We start from the raw sequence: 23,545 nt of genomic DNA, 5'->3' as shown, positions 1-23,545 counted from the left end.
TGCTTCTCACCTGCTTTCAATATAATAGCTTTACACTGAAATAAAGGTCTCCATCACATGTACTGAATGCTGTTAGAGAACTCGAAAGAAAGACAGACAGACAGACCAAACCAATCAATTACCCTCTCTCATATAAAAAGAGAACTCTGTGCAGTACAGTAATACGAAACGTGGGTGAGTACAATGCTTGCTGAAGAAAACTATTTATCTCAATGTTCATTTGTTCCTTCCTTTGTTGACTCTGATTTTCACATTTGCTATAGGCAAAATATTTGTCCATTTATGATAGAGCAAATTATTCAATTAGTAATATAAAAATTATTTTAAACTGTTCATTAGGGGGCTGCGGTGGCTCAGTGGTTAAGATGCTGAGTCAGAGGACCATTAAGGTTGGCAGCTCAGCAGTCTGAAACCCAAGAGTGCGAGCTGCCTGATGGAGTGAGCTCCTGTCAACTTGTCCCAGCTCCTGCTAACCTAGCAGTTCGAAAGCATGCAAATGCAAGTAGATGAATAGGTACCACTTTGGTGAGAAAATAATAGGGACATGAAAGGAGCCCCCTTAGGTGTCCCCCTGGACAATGGTGACAACACTGGCAAATCCTTTCAGTACAGAAGCACCTTGGTGCTTCTGACACACACACACACACACACACACACACAAACTGTTCACTGTTTTCGTTTAATTAATTCCTTATATTTACTTCTAGTGTAAATATAATTAAAACAGTATCTTTATTAGTTTAAATCTTGGCCTATGTTTTTAGATAGCACTAGATATGGAAAAAACAGCTGGCAACAACAGTCCAGTACTGCCAAAACATCAATTAAAGACTCAGTACTTGATTTTTGTAAAAGTAGGGTTTTCGCCATTAAAATGAGAAACTATTCAAAACATGTAATGACGACAAACCCCTTACATTGGTTGAAACTGTAGGTAATTGTAATTCTGTACAAAAATGAACATCTCCATCCCACTATAATGCTTGTATAAACTGTGTGACATTTGCTTTAGATTGTCCTCTTACACTCCTAAAGGAAAATATACTGTCTGCTCCTCACTTTGGGTTTAAAAAGCAATTTTAAAGTCTAAGCTGATTGCTGAGGAAAAAAAGCAAATATTCTAATGGGAAAGATGATACAGACCTCTACTTCTTGCATTCAAAAATGTTGCCCACAGAACAAAATCCCTTCTTCCTCCCTTTCTCATACAAGTACGTAAGTATCCAGTGCCCACTGGATGGCAGTATGTGCCTGCCACATGACAGTGACAGCTTTAGATTCTAGCAAAAGCAGCTCGCATGACAGAGAGATTGCAATGTTTGAATGCATTTAAATGTTTGTTGTCATTTATCTAAAGGATAACCACAAGAGGCCCAATCAGAATCAAGGCATGACAAAGGGGAGATCAGTCTTTCCCTGCCTGTTGTAATTCCAGGGAAAATCCCCCCTCCTAATCCTATGAACTCCCCCCACCACCACCACCACAAGCAACTTCTCCCTAGGTGGGGCAGTAGAATTTTCCTGCATGGAAGTCAATTCACCTTCCTTTTTAATCCCATCCATGCTGCATCTACAGTTAACAATGTTAACTGTTAACGGTTGCTTCTTCAATGTTAACAATGTTAACTGTTGCTTCTTCTCATGTCACCAGTCTTATTGTTAAGCCTTATTATTTTTTATTTTATGTATTTAAAAAAAATATATGGATGCTCATATTACATAAAACAACCCTAGCTGGCTAACAACCAATGCTGCTGCATTCTGGACCAATTAAAGTTTCTGGAGGGTGTTCAAGGGCAGCCTCATGTAGACCATGTTGCACCAGTCTAAATGGAAAGTGACTACGGCATGGGTGACCATGTGCAGAGCCTTCCAGTCTGGGAATAGGTGCAACCGGCACCCAAGATGGATTTGTACAAATGACCCCTGTGGCAGAGTGCTGGAAAGCGTTTGGCCCAAGAGATCAGAAAAAAACACACACGAGGCAATTTCTATAAAAATAAATGTATTTACAGAAAACATAAAACATAAACAAGTTCTCATATCCAGAAATCCTGGATAGGCACAAAAACTTTACAAGCTCATACACGCAGATGTGCAGAATTGGGAGAATGAGCTGCTGCTGCTGTTGGGCTAAACAGAAACCTTTCTGGTGGCAAGCTTTCCCCCCAGGCAAATCAGCAGCTTTATCTTATATGGTCATCTTTTCACACCCCAACCTGAGGATACCTAAGTTTGACCTTCTGACTCTGTCAGAATGATTTGTTACCATAGTAACTTAGTGGCTTGCTACTTGCAAAACAACCAAATACCAACACTCCCCTTTGTTATGCTATGGAGTAAGACACAAACCAATTTTCTCAATTGGTCAATTCTGTGTGTTTTGATGCAGCAAGAGGCTTGGTTAAGATGTCAGCCATCATATCTTTTGATTCACAATATTTTAACATTATTTCCCCTTTGGCTATCATGTCTTTGATATATTGATATCTAATAGCTATATGTTTTGTTTTATTCTTGCAAGCTTCAGATTTTGCCATTGCAATGCAAGCTGGATTATCCTCATAAACATATAGGCTGGTTCACTTCCATGCCTATGTCTTTTAACAACTGTTTAAACCATACAACTTCATTACAGGTTTGTGCTAGGGAATAACACTCTGCTTTTGCTGTGGACAGAGCAACAAGTGTTTGCTTTCTAGAATGCCAGCCTAAGCTTGACCCAGCAAATTGAATTAAAATCCCAGAAGTGGATTTCCTGTCACTGACATCTGCTCCCCAGTCAGAACTGGCAAAAGCCTGCAATTTCTCTATTCCACAGGCATTTAGCTTCACGCAATAATTCTTTGTTCCTTGCAAATACCTCATTAACCTCTTCAATGCTGCTTTTCCAGTAGATGTAGGCTTTTCTACCTGTCTACTTAAAACGGCCACAGAATTTGAGGTATCTGGGCGAGAGTGATTTGCAATGTACAGTAAGCTTCCAATTGCAGATCTATATTTCTCTGCCTCAGTTAGTTGAATTTCTCCTATTTCTTTCTGAAAGTCTGATATCGTGGGGGTAGAGACTGGCTTACAGTCTTGCATGTTAAACTCCTCTAGGAGCTTCTAAATTTTACTGCATTGGCTTAACAGAAAACTACAATCTTTCTCTCTGTGTATTTCCAAGCCTAGATAATTTGTTACTGTTCCAAGGCTTTTTAATGTGAAATGGCTTTTCATGCAGGCTTCAAATTCAAGCCTTTGTTTTTCTGTTGATGTGAACAGCAGAAGATCATCAACATAAATGCACAGATACATACAGCCTTGTTTGTCTTTCTTCACATAGACACACTGATCTGCTTTTCCTTTTACAAAACCAAAATTCTGCAGTTTTTCATCTAATTTTTGGTTCCAGGATCTAGCAGCCTGTTTTAATCCATAAATTGATTTTGGGGTTGCTGCATATATAATTTGTGGTCTAAATCACCATAGAGAAATGCAGTTTGAATGTCATAGTGATGAACTGACATTCCTTTGAGTGCAGCAATTTTTAACGGTAATCTAATTGATTCACCTTTAGTAACTGATGCAAAAGTCTTGTCAAAGTCTAAATCTTTCCTTTGAGTGAACCCTGTTGCAACCGACCTTGCTTTATATTTTTGGATTTTCCCATCAGCATCTCTTTTCAGTTTGAAAACCCACCTACAACCTAGACAGCATTCATTAGGAGGTAAATTTACCAGTTTCCATGTTTTATTTTCTTTCAAGGATGCTAATTCCTGTTGCATGGCAGAATGTCAATTTTGTGCAATCTCAGGTGGTAAAGCATTCACTTGTTCTAAGGACTCAGGTTCTGTGAATATGTGAAAAGCCTTTTCTGTTTCAGCCTGGAAACGTGATGGAGGAATGCCTTTATTACTCCTCTGAGATCTGCAAGGTAATACAGGGCTTAAGTTTTGACTCCTATCACTTTCCTGAGAAGTATCTGTCTCATCAGACAGATCTTCAGTTTGCTTTTCTGGTTTAATGTCCTCAATAGGCAAAAGATCACTATCAGCAAGTCCTTGCTGTTCTGTTGTTGTTAGATCAACTGGAGAGCTAGAATTTAATCTCCCCCAGTTTTGCTCAGCAAAAGAAACACTTTTGCTAATTATTAATTTCTCTCCCACTATGAACCTGTAGCTTCTCTGGCTTTGTTCATAGCCAACAAATATGGCTTTCTTTGTTGTGGGGCCTCCTTTCCTTCTCTGCTGTTTTGGAATATGAACCCATGCAGTACTGCCAAACACTCTAAGATGGTTTACCTTTGGTTCCACACCATAAAACAAATGGAGTGTCCTGAATCACAGAGTTATACAGTCTCTTTTGTACATAACAGGCAGTGGACATCACTTCTGCCCAAAATGTAAATGATAATCTGGAATCTTTAAGCATGCATAACATTCCATTTTGCAAGGTTCTGCCCTTTCAGCAACACCATTTTGCTGAGGGGTGTAAGGTTTAGAAAGAATTTGTTCTACCCCTTGTCTGCTAAGAACCTTTTGAATTTGTGAGAAAGGTACTTTCCTCCTTTATCACATTGGAGTGCAGATACAGGCTCTGGAAATTCTCCATTTGCCCATGTCACAAAACTTTTAAATTTCTCAAATGCCTCATCTTTATGTTTTAAGATGTAGATAAATGTGTATCTTGAGAAATCATCAATGATGGTCATTGCATACCTTGCATGTCCAAGACTTGGAGCAAAAGGACCAATACTGTCAGAGTGTACAATTTCCAAAGGTCTAGTTGTAACTCTGTCACTGTGCTTACTCACAGGAGCTTTTAGTGTTTTGCATTCTTTGCAAACTACACAGTCTAAGTATTTATCACAGGGTTTTATCTTTAGGTCAGCACACAGCTGTGGCATTTGTGCTATATACTTGAAATTAGCATGACCAAATCTCCTGTGCATCAGGTGTACACATTGGTCATGATATGGAGTGTTGCCAACTGCAGCCTTGCAGCTTGGCTTCCTTGCATTTTGCACAATGTACAAGGAGTCTTTTAAAATACCAGTAGCACACAATTTCCCATTTTTACGTATCTCACAACCATTTTTCTTAAATGTTATGACATACCCTGTTGCAGCTAATTGTGCCACAGATAAAAGGTTTGACTGTAGATTTGGAACATACAACACACCTTTACAGTTTCTCCCAAGCAGGATAAATACATGTCACCTTGTCCCATAATTTTGGTCACAGACCCATCAGCCAAAGATACACTTTGTCTGTCAGTTTTAGACAGTGACATAAAATAGCTTTTACAATTACATAAATGAAAATTGGCCCCAGAATCTAACACCCATACATCAGAATTACCCCTCTCAGAAACCTGTGCAATTTGAGTTGTCTGAAGAGCCTTCTTCTGTGATGCCCTTGTGTTCTTCTTCTCTGTCTTCCTATTCTTGGGTCTCAAGGCACAGTCTTTTTGCAAATGTCCAGCTGAACCACAACTGAAGCATCGCTGGCTGGCTAGTGCTGTTGCTTCAGCTTTGTTTCCCTTCCTTTTGCTTGCTTTCTGGTGCTGTAGCTTTCCAGAAGAGATGGGGGGGGGGATCTTTCCTCTCTCTTCTCCCATTCAGTGAGTAAGCGCTGTGTTACATATGATGGGGCGAAGTCCACTTCAGGCATAGCCTCTAGGTTACAAATCAGCATGTCCCACGTTTCATTCAATGAGGACAACAGGATATAGGATTTTGTGAGAAGTGTAAATTCCATTCCTCTCTCCTGCAACTCAACAAACAGCTGCTGAATATGATGCAGGTGCTCAGGAAGGCTATCTCCCTCTGCAAGGGAGGCTTTGTACAGCTTTTTTGTCAGGGTAACTTTACTACCTGCTGTTGCCTTTACATACAAGTCTCTTAAAGCGTCCCAAAGTTGCTTTGCAGACTGCATGCCTTACACGTGCACCAGCTGATTGTCCTCAGCTCCCAGGATAATGGTGGCTCTAGCCTGCTCATCCTGTCTAAGCCATTCAGCACTGGGATTTGGGGGGTTTCCTCATCAATTGGCATCCAAAGATTCTCTCTGCGAAGATACATCTCCATCTTCAGGGCCCAATTCAAGTAGTTGGTCTCTGATAGATGCTCGAGAGGCATCGCTGAGGGCTGGGAGGCAGCCATGGCTTCTTCCTTCTCTTGCAAGTCACCTCAGCTGGCTTCTTCATCCTGTAGACCGGCAGCAGCTGGAAAACCTCCAGGCAGCTCCAAGGAAAATCTTCACAGGTCTTTGTTACCTGCCTTTAAAATGTGCATGAGGTGTGGAACTGATCTCTCTGCTCTCTCTGGTGGCTTCCTGGGCCCATAACCTGTGGCAGAGCACTGGAAAGCGTTTGGCCCAAGAGATCAGAAAAAAACACACACGAGGCAATTTCTATAAAAATAAATGTATTTACAGAAAACATAAAACATAAACAAGTTCTCATATCCAGAAATCCTGGATAGGCACAAAAGCTTTACAAGCTCATGCACACACATGTGCAGAGCTGGGAGAATGAGCTGCTGCTGCTGCTGCTGGGCTAAACAGAAACCTTTCTGGTGGCAAGCTTCCCCCCAGGCAAATCAGCAGCTTTATCTTATATGGTCATCTTTTCACACCCCAACCTGAGGATACTTAAGTTTGACCTTCTGACTCTGTCAGAGTGATTTGTTACCATAGTAACTTAGTGGCTTGCTACCTGCAAAACAACCAAATACCAACAGCCCCCTAGGCTATGGCTGCCACCTGCTCCTTGAGCAGGAGCTGTGAGTCCATGAGAACTCCCAAATTGTGCACCAGCTCTATTCGAGAGAGTGCTATCTTGTCCAGAGTTAAAGACAGCAACACTCCAGATCCAGGGGACCCAAAAGGCCAGAGATACTCCATCTTGCTGGGGTTGAGTCCTACCTGATTCCTCCCAATTCAGACCCTCATAGCCTCCCGGCACTGGGTAAGCCCCTGAATGGCATCACTTGTCTAGCCTGGGGCAGTGATGTAGAACTGCATCTGCATCCTGTGCTGCTGAATGACCTCACCCAGTAGATGTTGAATAGGATGGGCCTGCTGAGCAAGATTTGTGGGGAGCCTCTAGGAAGAGAACAATAATGTGTTCTTAAATCTTTTCTAGATTTTGGGAAAAGTCTTCTGGAGCTATGTCATCCCAGACAAATGCTTCATCTACCTTGAGAGTAGAGCAGGCTCATGCCCACAACTGGTACAGAACCATTTACCATGTTGTCATCGATTTATAAAATGTATGTGGCTCTTCCAGCAGCTGTGACGCATACCATGAAGAGTGGAGACTTACTGTGAATGGCAGAGTTCCACGCATCAACTTCTGCAAAATATCATAGGTCAGAATGGGGATGGATTGCAAAGGAGGCCATATTCAAGCATATACTTGCTATATTTAAGTTACTCAATTTTTTTACCCTGTAGATTATATTAGTTCTGATTTCTTTTTAATTAGGAATGAGCCCCATTTTGCCAACATACTGCTGAGTGTGCCTCACTTCAGACATTTTGTGCATGCTTGGAAATATTTTTTCCTCTACTTTACTTCTCATGACCAAAGTCTCAATGGTGGAATTACCATAAACGCTGCTTCAAATTACCTTGAGAACAGTGATGTTCCAGGCAAAACTTTCCAGAGCTTTTTGCAACTTCCGCCCTTTCAGACCTTCCTTTGCCTCCAAGCGGTGCAACTCTTTATGAAAGCCCATCCCTAGAGAAATTGTGGGGAGAGGGCAGGAGGAGCACAAGGGATGAAGGAGAAACAAAGCAGACAGTGTCACAGGCTGCTGCCATTTCCCAATCAAATGATATTTCTCTGACTGAGGCTGGAGATCTTCTTGTTCCCAGAATGCAAACTATAGAATGAGAGTCAGCACTGCCCCAGCTATGCATTCTCACCTCATTATGGACCTGGTATGTAGACTCTGCATCTTTTTGTAAGTTTTTCAAAAAGCACATTTTTTCCCCCAAAAGTGACTGGAATAAAGCAAAATGTGTCTTTTCATCAAACATAGTGGGTACTCTTCCCCTATTTTAAATTTTACTGATTTTTTTTCCTCACCCTGTCCTGCCCTTTCCCTATACACAAATTAATCAAGGGTAGGTTGGACTAGTTATTTAAAAAATGTCTAAATAGAAATCTAAATCTCTCTCCCCTGAGCACCCCCTATCCCAACCCACTTTTGTAGGATGAACAAATGTAAGTGTCACATTCATAATTCCACCTGTGATTGGCTCTGGACTGCTGTAGACCCTGCGATTTTTGAACTAAGTTAACACCAACTTCTGCATTTCCAGAAACACAAACTAGGAACAGAATTATGCAAAAGAAGCAACTCTTTCTAAACATGTTCTTGAAAAAGAAAAGATGAACAGACTAGTCATATATACTGTAAATGTGATTTCTCAAACTTAAACTGATATTGTCTAGAAACCACAAAAATTATTTTGTATAGTGGCTTAGGTCACATATACAGTATATGTAGTTTCCCAACACTCCACAACCTGTGGTTAATCCACCGTGAACTGACTGTATTGAAAATAATGTTCCTTGGGACAAGGTAAATGTCCTTAACAATACATTTGGAGCTGCAGTCATTCAGTGATGACAATCCATGTGTGAACTGGGCAGAAGTTATTTCAAGAGAGAGGAAGAATGCATTAATTCCAAGGAGTGCCATCAAACATGCAGGCCAAATACTTGAAATGTTTTGTAAAATCCAGTGACAATTTATCTATTCAGTCATTTAATACAGGAAGCCCTAGTTTAGCAACTGCCTTGTTTAGCGACCATTTGCAGTTACGATAGAGATTAAAAAGTAACTTTATGACCAATCCTCACACTTACGACCTTCACAGGTCTGTAAAACAAAGGAAAGCTGAAGTAAAATCATAAGCACAGCCATGGTTTCATTTAGCAACTGCTTTGCTTAATGACCAAGTTTCCAGTCCCAACTGTGGTTGCTAAATGAGGACAACCTGTTACACATTTCAGATGCCATCTTTAAGGTAAAAATACTTCCTTATTATTATTTGCCACCAAGTGGGCGCTGAATTTTAAGCAACCACATATATAGACCTTCTCCAGGATAGTTCTTATTATTACTGTTACATTTATTCTCAGAGTGATGAAATAAGTATTATGACACCACAAAACAAACTCCACTGCTTATATCCTTATGCGTGATACCATGACACAAGTGCAACAAAAATGGATCTTGTGTTGTGATGCCATGATGCACATTCCCTCACTTTCATGTTATTGGGGCTTACTGTAGACCTTTATGCTAGCAACAATAAATTCACACAGAAAAAAAACTCATGAACTATATAATAATATAGCTCAAAAAACTTACACTGAAATTAGAGAGGGATGAAAAGTTTAAAAAATAGACAGCCAGATTAAACTAAAAGTACTGATTATAAACTCCAAGCAATGACATGGAATTTTCAAATCACCTTTCATTCAAAGACAACCAGTTCACACACTCCCTTTGCAATGATGCAGCAAAGAGAAATACAAGCCATAATATCAACACGTGTGAAACTGGTCATAATCCAACAGGTAACTGAACCATAATGGCTGAGGAATCAGGCAAAGGTAATGCAATTCTATGCACATATTTGCAGAAGGTAATGGAAGACCACCGTCTACAGAAGTGTGGGAACAGATGTGATAAGCTAGAGGCCCTCAGAATGCGGGAAAACATGGAACTAAGGAGGTCGATCTACTTGAATAGTATGCCATCACCTACCTGCTTGTTGTACCTGAATAATTTTGGCATGAACAGCATCCGCTGACTCAATTAACGTTCGGCTTGTTTGGATCATCTGGAGATTAGATAGGGGAGAAACAGAGAGGAAGTGTGATAGTTGGGTGGGTCTAGAGCAGCCAGTAAAGTGTCCCAACCACCAAGAGGCCTTTGGATCAGCCTTCCCCTTGTATTTCAGCATTTATAACAGGATAGGCAGCATAACTCTTTCTACTGCTTCGCTATCCCTCTGAGCCTTCTAGCCGTTCCGTGGGCTTTGCAGTCCTGGTTCCCCCAGAGGAGAGAAATGTGGGCCTCAGCTGTGCCACTCACTGTTTGGGACTTAAATGGCTCCTCCATAAGCACACTCCATTCACACAACTAACTCCTTTTGTGAACTATCTCCGTTCACACAAGTTAGTTTCCTTGACATGTTAACTGCCTATGTACTGTTGTTTTGGGATTGAGGGTTTTTGTTGCTTATATTTTGTATTTTGGTAGTTTGGAGAAATGTTCTGTTACATGAACCCTTCCCTCATGGGCAATGTTAGTAAGCCCAGACTTGGGCTTGCCTCTACATGTCAGATGTCAATGGAAACACAAGCATTCTTCTCCCTAGACAATTTTTCAGAAAGTACTTCAAACACTGGACAAAACTCCCCAGCTATGGTCCTCCAAATGTGCTGGAGAATAACTACCAACCTCCCCAGTCTACGCTGCTGGGAGTGATGGAAAATGTAGTCCAAGAACAGCTGGGCTCAAATAGCACATTAAACCACATTTTGTTAAACACACCACAGTGACTTGGTTCTCTCACAACATTAAGGCATAAACTATGAATTTCTGGGTTCAAACAAATATTATTATGGGTTACCACAATCTGTGAACAAATCTAATGTCAGAGAATCCAAGGGTGGGAACTGTGGCTTTAAAGATTCAGGTCCTGGACTAGAAACCAGATTGTGAGTTCTAGCCCTCCCTTACACATGAAAGCTGGCTGGGTGGCTTTGGGCCAGTCACTCTCTCTCAGCCCAACCAGAGTTATTGTGGGGAAAACAGAAGGTGAGGGCATTATGTATGTTGCCTTGAGTTGCAGAAAATAAACATGGAAGATGATGATGATGATGATGATGATGATACAGGCATCGTTTCTGAAGCTTGCATATGTGTAAGAGTGCATACTCTCACACGCACTTTAAATTATACCTATTTTGCTTGCATAATTTAGTGTCCTATTCATAACTTATCACCCTTTCTCAAGCTATCATACACAGTTCCCCATTCTACTGCCCCCCCACTTTTTTATACTTACAACATCCCTATGAGGAAGATGAGGATAGGAAAAAAAGACTGGGCCAAGATCACCCAGGGAGTTCCACAGGTGGTCTAGCCCTCTTCCTCTTCCAAACCTAGTTGTTCTCTCTCAATATTTGCCTGCCTCCTTCCCCTTGGCATTCATCAGATGCTTTCATACATTATTTTCCAAAGGAAAATATTTTCCCATCAACCCCCCACTCTGGCTATAGTTCCAAAAAGGATGCTGCCCCCAACTGCCAACTCAGTTCTTCAAAGGCATGCTGGGTAACAAATGGTGGCACTGGAACTGCCTGACTCAAGAATAGAAAGAGACAAAGAATGTGCTGTTTTTTCTAATCCAGGAAAAGACTGTCTTCTGGGCTTGATTTGGAGAGGTATGGACATTTTTACCTCCCAATGAATGGCTGATAAATGGCTGGAGCAGCTCAGAAGGGGCAAATCTCCCCCTCCATTCTAGTTTTGATGCTAGATAATGTTCTAAAGACCAGTGATCCATGCTTGCATGCATCCACTACAGAATGGCTTACAAAATTCAAAGGCGAATTTGCTCTGTACTAGGGCTCAGGCCAGGTTGTCAGAATAGAAACCAACTCATCATGAAGCAGCAGCCCACACTTACTGCAATGGCCAGGGGGACATCTGCACAATCACCAGTTGTACTCACAGTGTCATAGGCAGCAAGCACTTTTCTCAAGAGTTCAGGAACAGGCCCCTGGGTCTCCATGGAAGGATACTCCTCACCCAGGTTGAGGGTGACTGCTGGGCGGTTGTCCTTCTCGCTGGGCTGAAGCCACGTCGCCAACTTCAAGATGCATTGCTTGATGTTGGCTGCTGGTGTTAGGCCACACAATTCTTTGAAGGAGACCAACGCATTCTAGGAAAAGAAATGAGGATGAGGATGAGGAGAAATACCAACTCAGAAGATCATCACCCGCCCTATTCATTTCTGTTTATTCTTTTCTACCACAAGCTTGCAATGACTCCATCCCCAAGGATTCAGAAATGTGAGGGTCTTGGCCCTTCCCCCCTCTTTTGAGGGGGAAATTGTCTGACTCTATACTGAACTTCAGGGTCATTCTGAGCAATTTTGAAGATGGAAGTTCTGTTTCAGCACAGTCAAACCTATTTTGAAGGGAGTGAGGGGTGGGGTGCGGACATTTAATAATCTGTTATTTTAAACCTACACATACAGTGGGGTCCAATGAACTAAGAGCACAGATAGACCAACAGAGCTGGAATTATTTGGCTTTAACGAGGCCTTTTTATTTGTCCCAGACTGTAAAATGAAAATACAGGTAGTCCTCGGTTAACAACCACTTGTGCAGTGACTGTTGGAACTTGCAATGGCACTGAATGAGTGGTACTTACGACTGGTCCTCGGAGTTCTGGCCGTCACAGTATCCCACAGTCACTTGGATGCCATTTGCAACCTTCTTTGCTGGCTTCCAACAAGCAAAGCCAATGGGGAAGCCAGCAGGAGGTCGCAAATGGTGACTGTGTGATATCCTCGCTTAATGACCCACAGTGATTCACGTAACAACAACAACTGGGAGTGTCAAATTTGCCATCACTAAGTGATGCAGTCACATGACATTGCACTTTACAACCTTGTCACTTAGCAACAGCAATTTCGGTCCCAATTGCCATCGTTAACCCAGGACTACCTGTAGAGTCAAGGATATCAGCAGGGGCAATAGGGAAACTACTTAGCATTCAAGTAGAATTAGAGAAAGGGAGAGTAGCTCAGTTTCAGATTTAATCATAGAGCAGGCTCACTGATTTCAAATACAGCTAAATTTAGATCTGATACACACATTTTTGTGTGAACTTTCCCCTATATGTGTGTGTGTGTGTATTATTTATTTAACATATTTCTATACCACAAAGTACTTACCACTAATGTCATTGATAATTATGTATTTTGTATCATATTGATATTTTGCAATAGTTTGGTTATTTATCAGGCTATTTAATTTACTGGAAAAAGTCTCATATACTTCTTTATAGGCTTTAAAATTTCTATGGAAATCTGTAAAAAAGGGGATTTCATTTGTTGCTTAAATTCTTTTAAATATCTGGGAATAACTATTCCAAAAAATGTTCTTTGTGGACGGAAATACATCAATATTTTAATCTCAGATAAAAATCAACAAATAGTTAAAAATCCAGTTATGGAAAAAGAAAAATGACTATTACTCAAGATTTATGTATTTACTTAGAGGTATTCATCTGCTAATAGCTGCAAGTTATTTTAAGCTGATTGATAAGATATTAAGAATTTTTCTATGAGAAGGACAAACACCGAGATTTTGTTTAAATAATTTATGGCTATCATGTGATGATGGGGCTGTTAACTTCACTGACCTTCAACTTTATCACTGAGCATATATTTTGACTTCAATTTCTCTTTGGAACATAAATGAATATAAACCTTTTGTTGTTTCCCAGAGTTATGAGTATTTATGGATATTAATACTCTAGCTCAGCTTACTGACAATTTTTAAACTATATGCATTATTGCAAGAGAAAATTGGATTGTTTACAAATGCATAATGGCTGTTTATTCAATTTAAAACATTTCCCAATTTCATAATTCAGTCCAAGTCAATTAGCAGTGTCTAAAACTCCCAAAATATTGTCCGTGGGAGAATGTGCTTTGCATGATTCTAAATTTGCAGCATTTTTTAAATAAACAGTTAAAGAGTATTACTGAGGTGGATATTAGTTACTTGCAAGAACTGTGGAATAAATTAGAATATCCCATATTAACAAATCAATGCCTAAGGGTTTTCAAGAATATTAAGTAAGTTCCTTACGATCTTAAGATAAGACTAATTCAACAAAAGATATTCTTTCACATTTGCCAGACACTCCAGAGGATGTTTAAAGAAGGTGGATGGCTGTCAACTTTACTATGCTGGAAGAATAAAACAGATGAGAGAATATTTACTCTTATGATAAGGGCTTGTCACCTTATTGCCCCTTTTGGTTTAATATCAAGAAGTTTGTTGATATTGTATTACAAAAAACAATGTGTTTAAAAATGTGAATACAGGTTTCAATTACATTCAAAAAATTAGAATTTATCATTATTGAAGAGTTATGGATTTACTGAGCATAGGGCACAGCAATCAATCAATCAATCAGTCAGTCAATCAATCAATATCTACAGCGTTTTAAAAGACAGTGTGACCTTAGATTACAATCCTCAATATTTGTTCGTTTTTATGTACAGGAAAGACTTATCAATATTATTCCATGTGATTAAGGTTTAATATTGTTTTTAAAAATTGGGCTAAATGGCTTTTTATACATAATACAATGTTCTTGCAGGGGTTTTTTTTTTTGGTATTTTTATTATTTTTTTTCTCTTTTACATTAAAGCAGTAAGAGTACTTTTTGCAAAAAAGGATCAAATCTATATTCCAAAAAATTCCCAGTGACCTCACAAAATGTCTGTCTCCATCATCTTTGTACAGACCAAGAGAAAGGGGTGGGCAGTAGTCCTGCCTTTAAAGCACTTTCCTACAGTGATTTATTTTTGTACCTTTAAATTCATTTTTTAAAATTCTTTTTCCTTTTCATGTGTCTCATCTTTACCATTTTGAGATGTTTTAGCATACAAATGTGGTACAGAAATAGATGAATAGACATATGCCCAGAAAAGTTCAAAATTCAGGGGACACGTTTTCCTCTTTTCCAAAACTTTGCAAACCAAACTCAGGAGCCCAAGTTATTGTATCCCACTACCTGGATACCTGCATGTTCTCCCGCAGGTCTGTCGCCTCTCTCAGTGGCTGAGTGGCTGTGCGAAACACTTCGTCAATGGCCTTGATACCTGTGGCCTTGGTGGATGTGTATTCCCGCATGTGCCGTCCCTTGCGCCCTGAGAGCCCCCGCCGGTGTGCTTTGCCTCCTCCCCGCCGGTTGGTGATGGCCACATGCACGAACAAAGTAGCATTGGGGAGTGGCTCACCAGCCACAGACTGGAGGGGCACATGACGATAGCCTGTCTGGAGACACTCAAAGGGGATGGTATATTGAGCAATGAACTCATCCCCAATATAATCATCATCAAGCACCATGAACCGGAGAATCGCTAGCTCAGGGAGATTCACCTGAAACTCCAGGGTCTCCTCAAAAACAGGGTTATCCCCACTCTGCAACACTGTCTTGGTGCGCTTTTCTGCACAATCAGCAGGAATGCCATGCATCTCAACACAGACGTAGGGCTCCACCACATCCCCCTTGGCTCCAGATCCTTTGGGTTTGGGCAGATTCTGACCACTAATGACTTTGAGATGCAATAGTTGGGCTGAAATGCCAGGTAAGGTGTCCCTGGTGTTTGCACTGAAATAAGAGACCTCCTCACGCATAATGGCTGGGCGGAGCACATAGCCACAACCCCCGTTCTGGCGGAACCAGCCGGCATTCAGATCTATCATGAGACCAGGTGTCTGGTAGTTCATGGCCACCATCTGGCAGCCACATTTCCAGAAGTCCTGAGGGTTCATGTTGCTAGCATCAATGCGCATGGGGCTGGGGTAAACACGTGACAGGAAGCGCTTGTTGTAGGCCACAAAGTCTTCTGGCTCCTCATTGGCATAGCGCCCAGCCTCCACCTCACTGAAGGAGCACACCTCCCAATAGCACTGGCTCCGCCGAGAGGTCTCAAAGCTCTGGAAAGACACAGTCTGGCACAGGCTCACGAGGTCTGAAAGTTCACGGCACAAGATGCGCTGGGAGCGGGGATGCTCCCTGTCCCCTTCAGAGAGGGGGAGGCCTAGCTCTGAGGCCTCCTCATCATCAGATACATCTCCCTCACGTGACTGACAGTTTGGAAGAAGCTTCCGGCTTTTTATGAGGATGTATCCTTTGAGTCTTTCTGGAGAGGGCAGATAGGCTTCATTTGGGTTTGGAGGTGTCAGGTACAGCTTGTCCCCAAAAGTTTTCCTCAGATGTTCAGCCATGAGCCTCTGCTGGGCAACACAGCAGCGTACCGAGAGGCACAGGATAAGTGGAAACTTGGAGGACTCAAAGGCATGTTCAGCAACAGCAGCCACCACCCTGGAGAAGGCCAACCGGCTCCCTGCACCAACCACAGGCTCACCAGATGAGCCATCGCAAACCACTAGTTCCAGGCTACGGCAACCAGCCTTAAGGGCTGCCACATAACCCCCAATGTCTGAGGTGGAGCCTCCCCAGAAGCAACTGTCCTCAGCTAAGCACGCTCCATGTGCAGAGCTAATGAAGTAATGGGAAAGTGGCTGGGTCATGTCCTGGCACACCTTCCGGTGCTGTGGGTCAAATATGTCACAATCCGCTGAAAGGAGGTAGCGAGTGAAGCCATCAATGGCCAAGTAGTCCTTTTCCTGGCCCTCCTTGGATGGCTCATATTTGCCAATGATCTCCATGCACATCTCTTCTGTTACTTCTTCCATACCCTGCTCTGCCTCTAAGAAACTCATCAGATCTCTCAGGCCCATGTATTCTTTATTGCTGGAAAACTGAACCAAGAGGAAAAATACCTCAGGCCTGGTACACAGCTCACAGTATGCCTTTATGAAGACTTGACAGTTCACCTCCTCTCCAGGCCGTTCACTGGCTGCTTTCTGGAGCTCTTTGAACTTCAACTCAATTGTTGAAGCCTTCATGCCAGGGTTGAGGGCACGAATGAGTTGCACAGCACGAGAAACTGGGATCTGATCCTCTTTTTCTAGGTCTGCAATGTCAAAGACAGAGGAGATCCAAGAGGTGCGGGGATTTGGGTAACCAGTCTCAGGAGCCTCATCCGGAGTGTGTTTCCCATATGAAGCCAAATACCGCAGCCCCATCACCCATGCATTCACCACATCGGCAGAGCTTGCCACCAGGTCAAGAGATTCATAGTTCTCTCCATAGATTATGGAGAACGCACATTCATCTGGGAACTGGTCTGAGAGGCCGTTGGAACGCAACACAGGCGTTTTTTTCCCAACTCGCACCTCCCTGACGGACTTGATTTCAATCTTGGCTTTCTCAGAGTCCTTCTTGGAAGGTTCCCAGTGCATGAAACGTAGGTCCGGGTCCAGCACGAAGAATCGGCTGTACATGCGGGAGTTGGAACGCACTTTCTTCATCTCACAGCCCTCCAGCATGAAAGAGATGCAGGCTGCTGTGCTGTTGAGCTTGCGATTGCTAGGCATGGTGCTGAAGGACACCGTCTTCTTCTTCTGTGGCTGCACACAGCGCTGGCGGGACCCATCCTGCAAGAACAGGAAGGAGAACAGATAAATCAGGAAGTGCAATAGAAAAAGGTGAGGCAGAAAGGGAGAAATGTTTGGCTTCGGTCTAAATTCCATCGTCTTCCATGGCTCCCTGTTATAGTGATGTGACTTGGAAGCCAGAGAAAGGCCCGAAGCCAAAATGAAGGGAATACCTCAAGGAAAACAACACACAGCATGCAAACTACAGAAGATGAAGGAACAAGGAGATTGTGAATGGTTTTAAAAACCCTCAGTATGGATCTACGCTACAAACGAAGACAGAACGTTTGGTGCAATTGTTTTTTTTTTAATTGCTGCTTCATTCAGGTTCAGGGAAACATGGACTGAACCAGTTAGGGCTGAAAGGAGAAGCAGACCTTTCCCCCAGTATGATCACATTTAACCTTACCTCATTAGATACAGCCCACTCCCAAGGTACAGGGCCAGATAAAGCCCATTTCTGGTGCTATATATATCTACATCCGACCATTCTACTGTTTCCTTCCCTTCATCCTTCCTGATGGTTCAACCGGAAGACCAGTTTGGGATTGGTGGTAGGGTGGCTGGGATTGATAGAATGGAGTGAAAAATAACAGGCAGAGTGGAAGAAGGGAAGAAGAGGAGCGGGAGGGCAAATCCAAGAGTTGATTTCTCAAAAAGGATCCAGGCCTCAAAATTCTAGTGAGGCTTAAATCCTAAACATATTAAGTATTGGATATAATGAGGATAGTGTCACATCAGTCTTGATTTTGGATCAAGAAGTCCTCTATTTTACTGTGGAGCCTGTTTTACTGAATTGTTTGATATATGGTTAGCCTTATGCATTAATTTAATAATATTTTATTATGACTTCTTTTAGCCGCTTTGAACTTTTTAAAAAGAAATCACAAGTATATTTTAATAATCAGTAAACAATTTCTCCCAGTGTGTGCTCAAAGTTACATGTTAAAGGATTATGCTCTTCCTCTGAAAACAAACTCCATGTGCCAGAACTATCCCTGACTGAAGTTTGAGCCCCTCAACAAACACCGCAAAGTAACAAGAGAGTAACCAAACAATTACAGAATAGCTATTTTGCCATTTTTGCTAATGTTACTCTCTAAAGTGCTACTGACTTTGTCTGCATGACACGTTAACAGGCTTTTCCCCACATCTCAATTAAAGTATTATCTACCCATTCTTCACCCAACAGAAACAAATATCAACATAAAATCAGCTGTCCCACTGCCAATCCCTATCTTGCCACCGTAACTGCAGTTCTGGCTGGTTATTCTGATTTTAGGTTCCAGAGAGTGTTAAACAGACCTGTTGGTTAAATCCTCTGGCTTAGCTGTCAGCCACCTTTCTGAACATCACCAGCTGGGGGAAACCATAGCGTAAAACAGAACAGCCAGAGCAAGATAAACCATGACCCAGCTCTTTCAAATCCAGTGAAAGATTTGTTACTCTCCCACCTTACTTACCCAGCTACTGAATCAACAGATTGCACTGAGCTGCCAGAGGAGAATGACCAGGGCCAAGGGGCAGAAGCTTATAGGCACCAGCCAGAAGTGACCGATAAGTGCTGGGCTCATCCCACCTCCTACACTGATTGTACCACTGCAAAGTTTGGCAGATTGTACACATCCTAAACTGCCGGATGCTTAAAGGGAAAATACTAGTTTAACACTAGTAAAGCTAACCAGGCTTAAAGCTGCTCACATCATGGGCACATGGCAGAACAAAAATACTGCCAGAGGATGTTTATACCATGGTAAAATACAAGTGGGAAAGACTTTAAGCTCTACTTAGCATTAATTAGCCTGGGAAACTAACCTGCCAGTCATTGCACAGACAATCAAGTTAGCCACTGAGTCACTGGATTTTGCTCCTTTGTTGTAGAGACCAGATATCCCAGCAGCCTGAGCCACGACAGCCTAATTGGGCCCAGAACCACTATATACGTGTGGGGGGAGGAAGTCGGGGGAGCACGGGGGGCCACGGGGGGCACAGGGGGGCTGGCACATCCCACTTCTTCTTTCTCCCCAAATAACCTGAGCCTCTAGGAAGTGAAAAATGTAAGCGAAGCAACACAAGCACCGCTATGTGAGTGATTCCACTTTGCAGCCACTTTGACTTCCCTTTGTATTTCATAGAAATCACACTTTGTTTTCGTTTTGTATTCTAAAGTAAAAACAAGATTACAGCAGCTAGTCAGGCAGAAATAAAGTGTCGTGGCATCACCCGCATACACTTCTACTATTGAATAAAAAAGACAACTTTTTTAAAACCGCCCCATATCCAGTGGGAGACCAACCTATTTTGCAAAAGGAAAATACAACAAATCAACACATTTCAAGGACAGAGATAAGCTGCCCAAAGAACTCAGTCCAAGGAATTGCGATTCAGTCACCAAGGGTTGTCAACTAGACAAGCACAGAGATGGATGGGTTTAAGGCACAATCAACCCTTGCGAGTTAGGACTATGTTTGTACAAACATCCTACCCAAAATAATTTCTTTTTGCACTGATGACAAAGCTGAGGCATCATTCATATTAAAAGAATGTTCTAAAACTGCCAAGGAACTCATGTTCAGCAAGCTCAGCTCCACATATTCCTTCCATGCAGTTTCTCAAGGTTGCTGAGCTTGCTCCCCGCCTTCCAAACTTATTCTGTTTTCTGACCCCACCTGTGAGATCAACAAGGAACTGCTCAAATGTGCAAAGGCCCTGGGCAAGCACTAATCCAAACACTGGATTTGTTTGTCTAGAGCAAGGTTTCTCAACCTTGGCAACTTTAAGATGTGTGGACTTCAACTCCCAGAATTCCCAAGCCAGCATTAGTGAACCGATTGGAACCCATTAGCTGGCTGGGGAATTCTGGGAATTGAAGTCCACACATCTTAAAGTTGCCAAGGCTGAGAAGCACTGGTCTAGAGGATATCCAGTTGTCTCCCCCCACCACCCGCAGCAGACTTAAATTGATTACAGCCTTGCAGAGAGTTGCAATAAATATCTCAGTGCAGAGGGGTGGGGGGATGATGGAATGAAAGAAAGGAGCAATCACTTCCAGCCATTTCAGTCTGAATGTTTTGTGAGCATTTGCTCCACTTACTCACGCCCAGACCAGCAAAGAGAGGAAACCCTATTTACTTTAGAGCTCAATTGATTCCTAAAAAGCTGTGCTCCAATCCAGGATCTGCACACCCATCAAGGCAGTCCTGTACCACAATTCAATAGTCCTGCTTCCGTGTATGTATGTATGTATGTATGTATGTATGTATGTATGTATGTATCTATCTATCTATCTATCTATCTATCTATCTATCTATCTATCTATCTATCTATCTATGTATGCAAGATCACACTCTCTTGCATCCTGCGTTGATCAGTAATTCTGTCCTGCACATACTGCAGTGGGAAGAGGCTGTAGCTCCATGGAGAGCTTTTAATCAGCACATCAAACATTCCAGATTCAACCTGAGCACCTCTAGACTGGATTGGAAAAATGCTGGCCTGAAGCTTACAAAACCTGCTGGCAGTCAGTGTTAATGCTGCTGGGTTAGATGGATTTATTTTGTTTATTAATTCAATTTCTAAGGCTGCCCAGTGGCAAAGTGATTGAAGGCAGTGTACAAATAGGGCTAAAAACACACAACAGCAAAAGAAAAAGAAATTATAAAACAGCCACTCAAGGGGAGGACAAATGCGTCAGTTGCATAACATTCCAATGGGTTCACAAAGCGCCTTGGCCCAGTGCCTGCCAAAAAACCAGGTTTATAAGGCCTTTCTAAATGACAGCAGGGTCAGGGCAATACAGACTTTGGGGGTGGGGCGGGGTGGGGGGGGGCATGCAGTTCCAGAGGGCTGGTGCAACAATAGGAAAGATGTATCCATGGAGTCCCATAAGATGACACTGTTTTGTTGATAGGACCCACAACATTCCAACCTTGTCTGATTTTATAGGAAGGGCAGAAATTATAGAAGAAAGGCAATCCTGCAAACAACTGGGCCCAAAGACTTAGATCAATAGTCTGAGTCACTCAAAGGCAGTTTTCTGTTTCCTTTAATTTTAAAAATTCAATATTTATACACAGATAGAGGTCTCCAGTTGTTTTAACAACTTGACTGCAAAGGCACCACAAGGTAGTTAAGGAAGCACCTGGTAAAGCCAGTAGAGATTTCAGCTGGATTTCTGAAACTTAAAGGTATCTTTCCTGTCATATTTTTGTGCCGAGCAACATTTTCTCCCTGAGATGTAGTATCGTTGTCTGTAAAATGGGAACACTTCTGGGTTCAATTCAAGAGGCTGGTATGACCTCTGGAGTCCTATATGGCATGGGGCCAGGATATTTGAGGGACTGCCTCACCCCAATCACATCTATCCATCACATCAGATCCGGCAGAAAGGGCATGTTGCAGGTCCGTGTCATCTTATGGAACCTGGGAGGAGAGCCTTTTCTGCCACAGCCCCTGCCCTTCATCCCCCCATCATCCCCCTGAGGTGAGATTGGCCCCGACCTTGCAGGCCTTCTGGAAGAGCCTGAAGACATGAGCTTTGCCATCTGGCTGAGGGATCCGGTGACCTTGTTGGAGAGCCTGCTAAATGGTTGTACTTTTAGGAAAACAAATAGTGCTCTCCCACAGGTTACATTTTTTATGGTTTTAAGAGTTTTATTGCTTTTAATGTTTTAATGCTGGTTTTTTGCAGTTATTTTTTAGTTAGTTTTGTATTTTCTTTGGATGTTTAACTTTGAAAGTCGCCCAGAGTCACAGCAGTGAGATGGGTCTCTATATAAATTTAATAAACAAACAAACATCGTGATACACCCGTTCCACGGGACTTGTGCAAAGGCCAACTTAATAAAACATCCGAAGAGCTTCATTGATTTCTTCTTCATATGCACAGCACATGGAGCCAATGTTCAACTATGATTAATAAGCAAAAGGACAAAGCTGGCTGCTGTCCCAGGTTGCAATTGGCTGGGAGGGAAAATTTATTAACAGGAAAACCTGAAAGCCAGTGCTGAAGGCCACCAGTAGAGATACCCACCTTCTTCTTTAAAGCTGCAACCCTCCCTCTTTTTTTCAAGTCACTGTAATTGCAGCCACCCAGGAACATGCCAAACCTGTTCTAACTATTGGCAGCCAGACACCAGCAATGTCAATGGGGCAGGAAGCCAAGCTGATTTTTTTAGATGACATTTCTCTTTGCCATCCTGGGAAAGAAGCCCATGAATATGTTAGTAATGGGTGCTCAGGATCAGGATGGACATTTGCAGAGAAAAATGACAGGTAACTCTGAAGGTGAGAAGGGCACCTCCAGTCTAGTGTTATTGGAGAGATCTAGGTTCAAGATGCCCACTCAGCAGTTTAGCTCACTACAGCAATTTTGCTCCAACTGCTCTTTCTTAGCCTAACTTACCCCACAGGGTTGTTGTAAGGATAAAATGGGGACACAGGGAAATGCAGAGCTCCTGGGAAAAAAGGATGTAAATAAAATAAATAAAAATAAATAATCAAGTGTTTCTGGGTGAGGGCCAGTTTGGTGTAGTCATTAAGGCATCAGGCTAGAAACCGGGAGACTGTGAGTTCTAGTCCTGCCTTAGGCATGAAGCCAGCTGGGTGACCCTGGGCCAGTCACTGTCTCTCAGCCCTAGGAAGGAGGCAATGGCAAACCACTTCCGAAAAACATTGCCAAAAAAACTGCAGGGCTTGTCCAGGCAGTCATTGGGAGTCAACACTGACTCTAAGGCATGCACACACACATGCATACACGCACGCACACACAATTCTGGATGGACTGTGCCCTAAGATCAAGTCTGTAATGCCTTACTTGGTTGGTCTTTAAGGCACAGAATTGGTGTCTGCTATCACCCTCATTTCTCACCACAGCACAAGCTGTTACTGGAGCAGTTGACCTCTGGCCTCCCTCGTATACTGTGACTGTGTTCCCAAACATACTAACCCAAGAATCGGAGTTAAGGGATGCACAACCACTGCTGCCTCATCTGAAGAACCTCATGTCCATGCCCTGAATAACTATTTAGTTGTTGGCTTGTTCGTTCTAGTAGCACATCTAGCAATCAGCTCTCCCTTTAATTAGCCTTTACACAGTTTTAAAAGCAAGCTTGAAAGTGTGAGTAGGCCAGCTTTCCCCACTTTGATACATGCAGAATGCTGACATACAATTCCTATCATCTTGACTGGTGATGCAGTGCAACACATCTGGAAA

General features: G+C 42.4%; 1 protein-coding gene across 1 annotated transcript in view; it reads right to left on the bottom strand.

Moving 5' to 3' along the window:
- The window catches only part of LOC134495357 (inactive phospholipase C-like protein 2), a 48,400-nt gene that overhangs the window by 2,786 nt on the left and 22,069 nt on the right, over nt 1-23,545 (bottom strand). Inside the window, exons 2-5 of the mRNA XM_063300739.1 lie at nt 14,845-17,331; nt 11,751-11,960; nt 9,773-9,848; nt 7,619-7,728 (exon numbers count right to left, since the gene is read on the bottom strand). Of these exons, the coding sequence (XP_063156809.1) occupies nt 7,619-7,728; nt 9,773-9,848; nt 11,751-11,960; nt 14,845-17,331 (2,883 nt within the window). The remainder of the gene's footprint in view (nt 1-7,618; nt 7,729-9,772; nt 9,849-11,750; nt 11,961-14,844; nt 17,332-23,545) is intronic.

This window comes from Candoia aspera, chromosome 4, assembly GCF_035149785.1.
Source record: "Candoia aspera isolate rCanAsp1 chromosome 4, rCanAsp1.hap2, whole genome shotgun sequence".
In the NCBI taxonomy this organism is placed as follows: domain Eukaryota; kingdom Metazoa; phylum Chordata; class Lepidosauria; order Squamata; family Boidae; genus Candoia; species Candoia aspera.
Note: the sequence above shows the minus strand (reverse complement) of the source record. Positions and strands in the feature narration are given on the sequence as shown.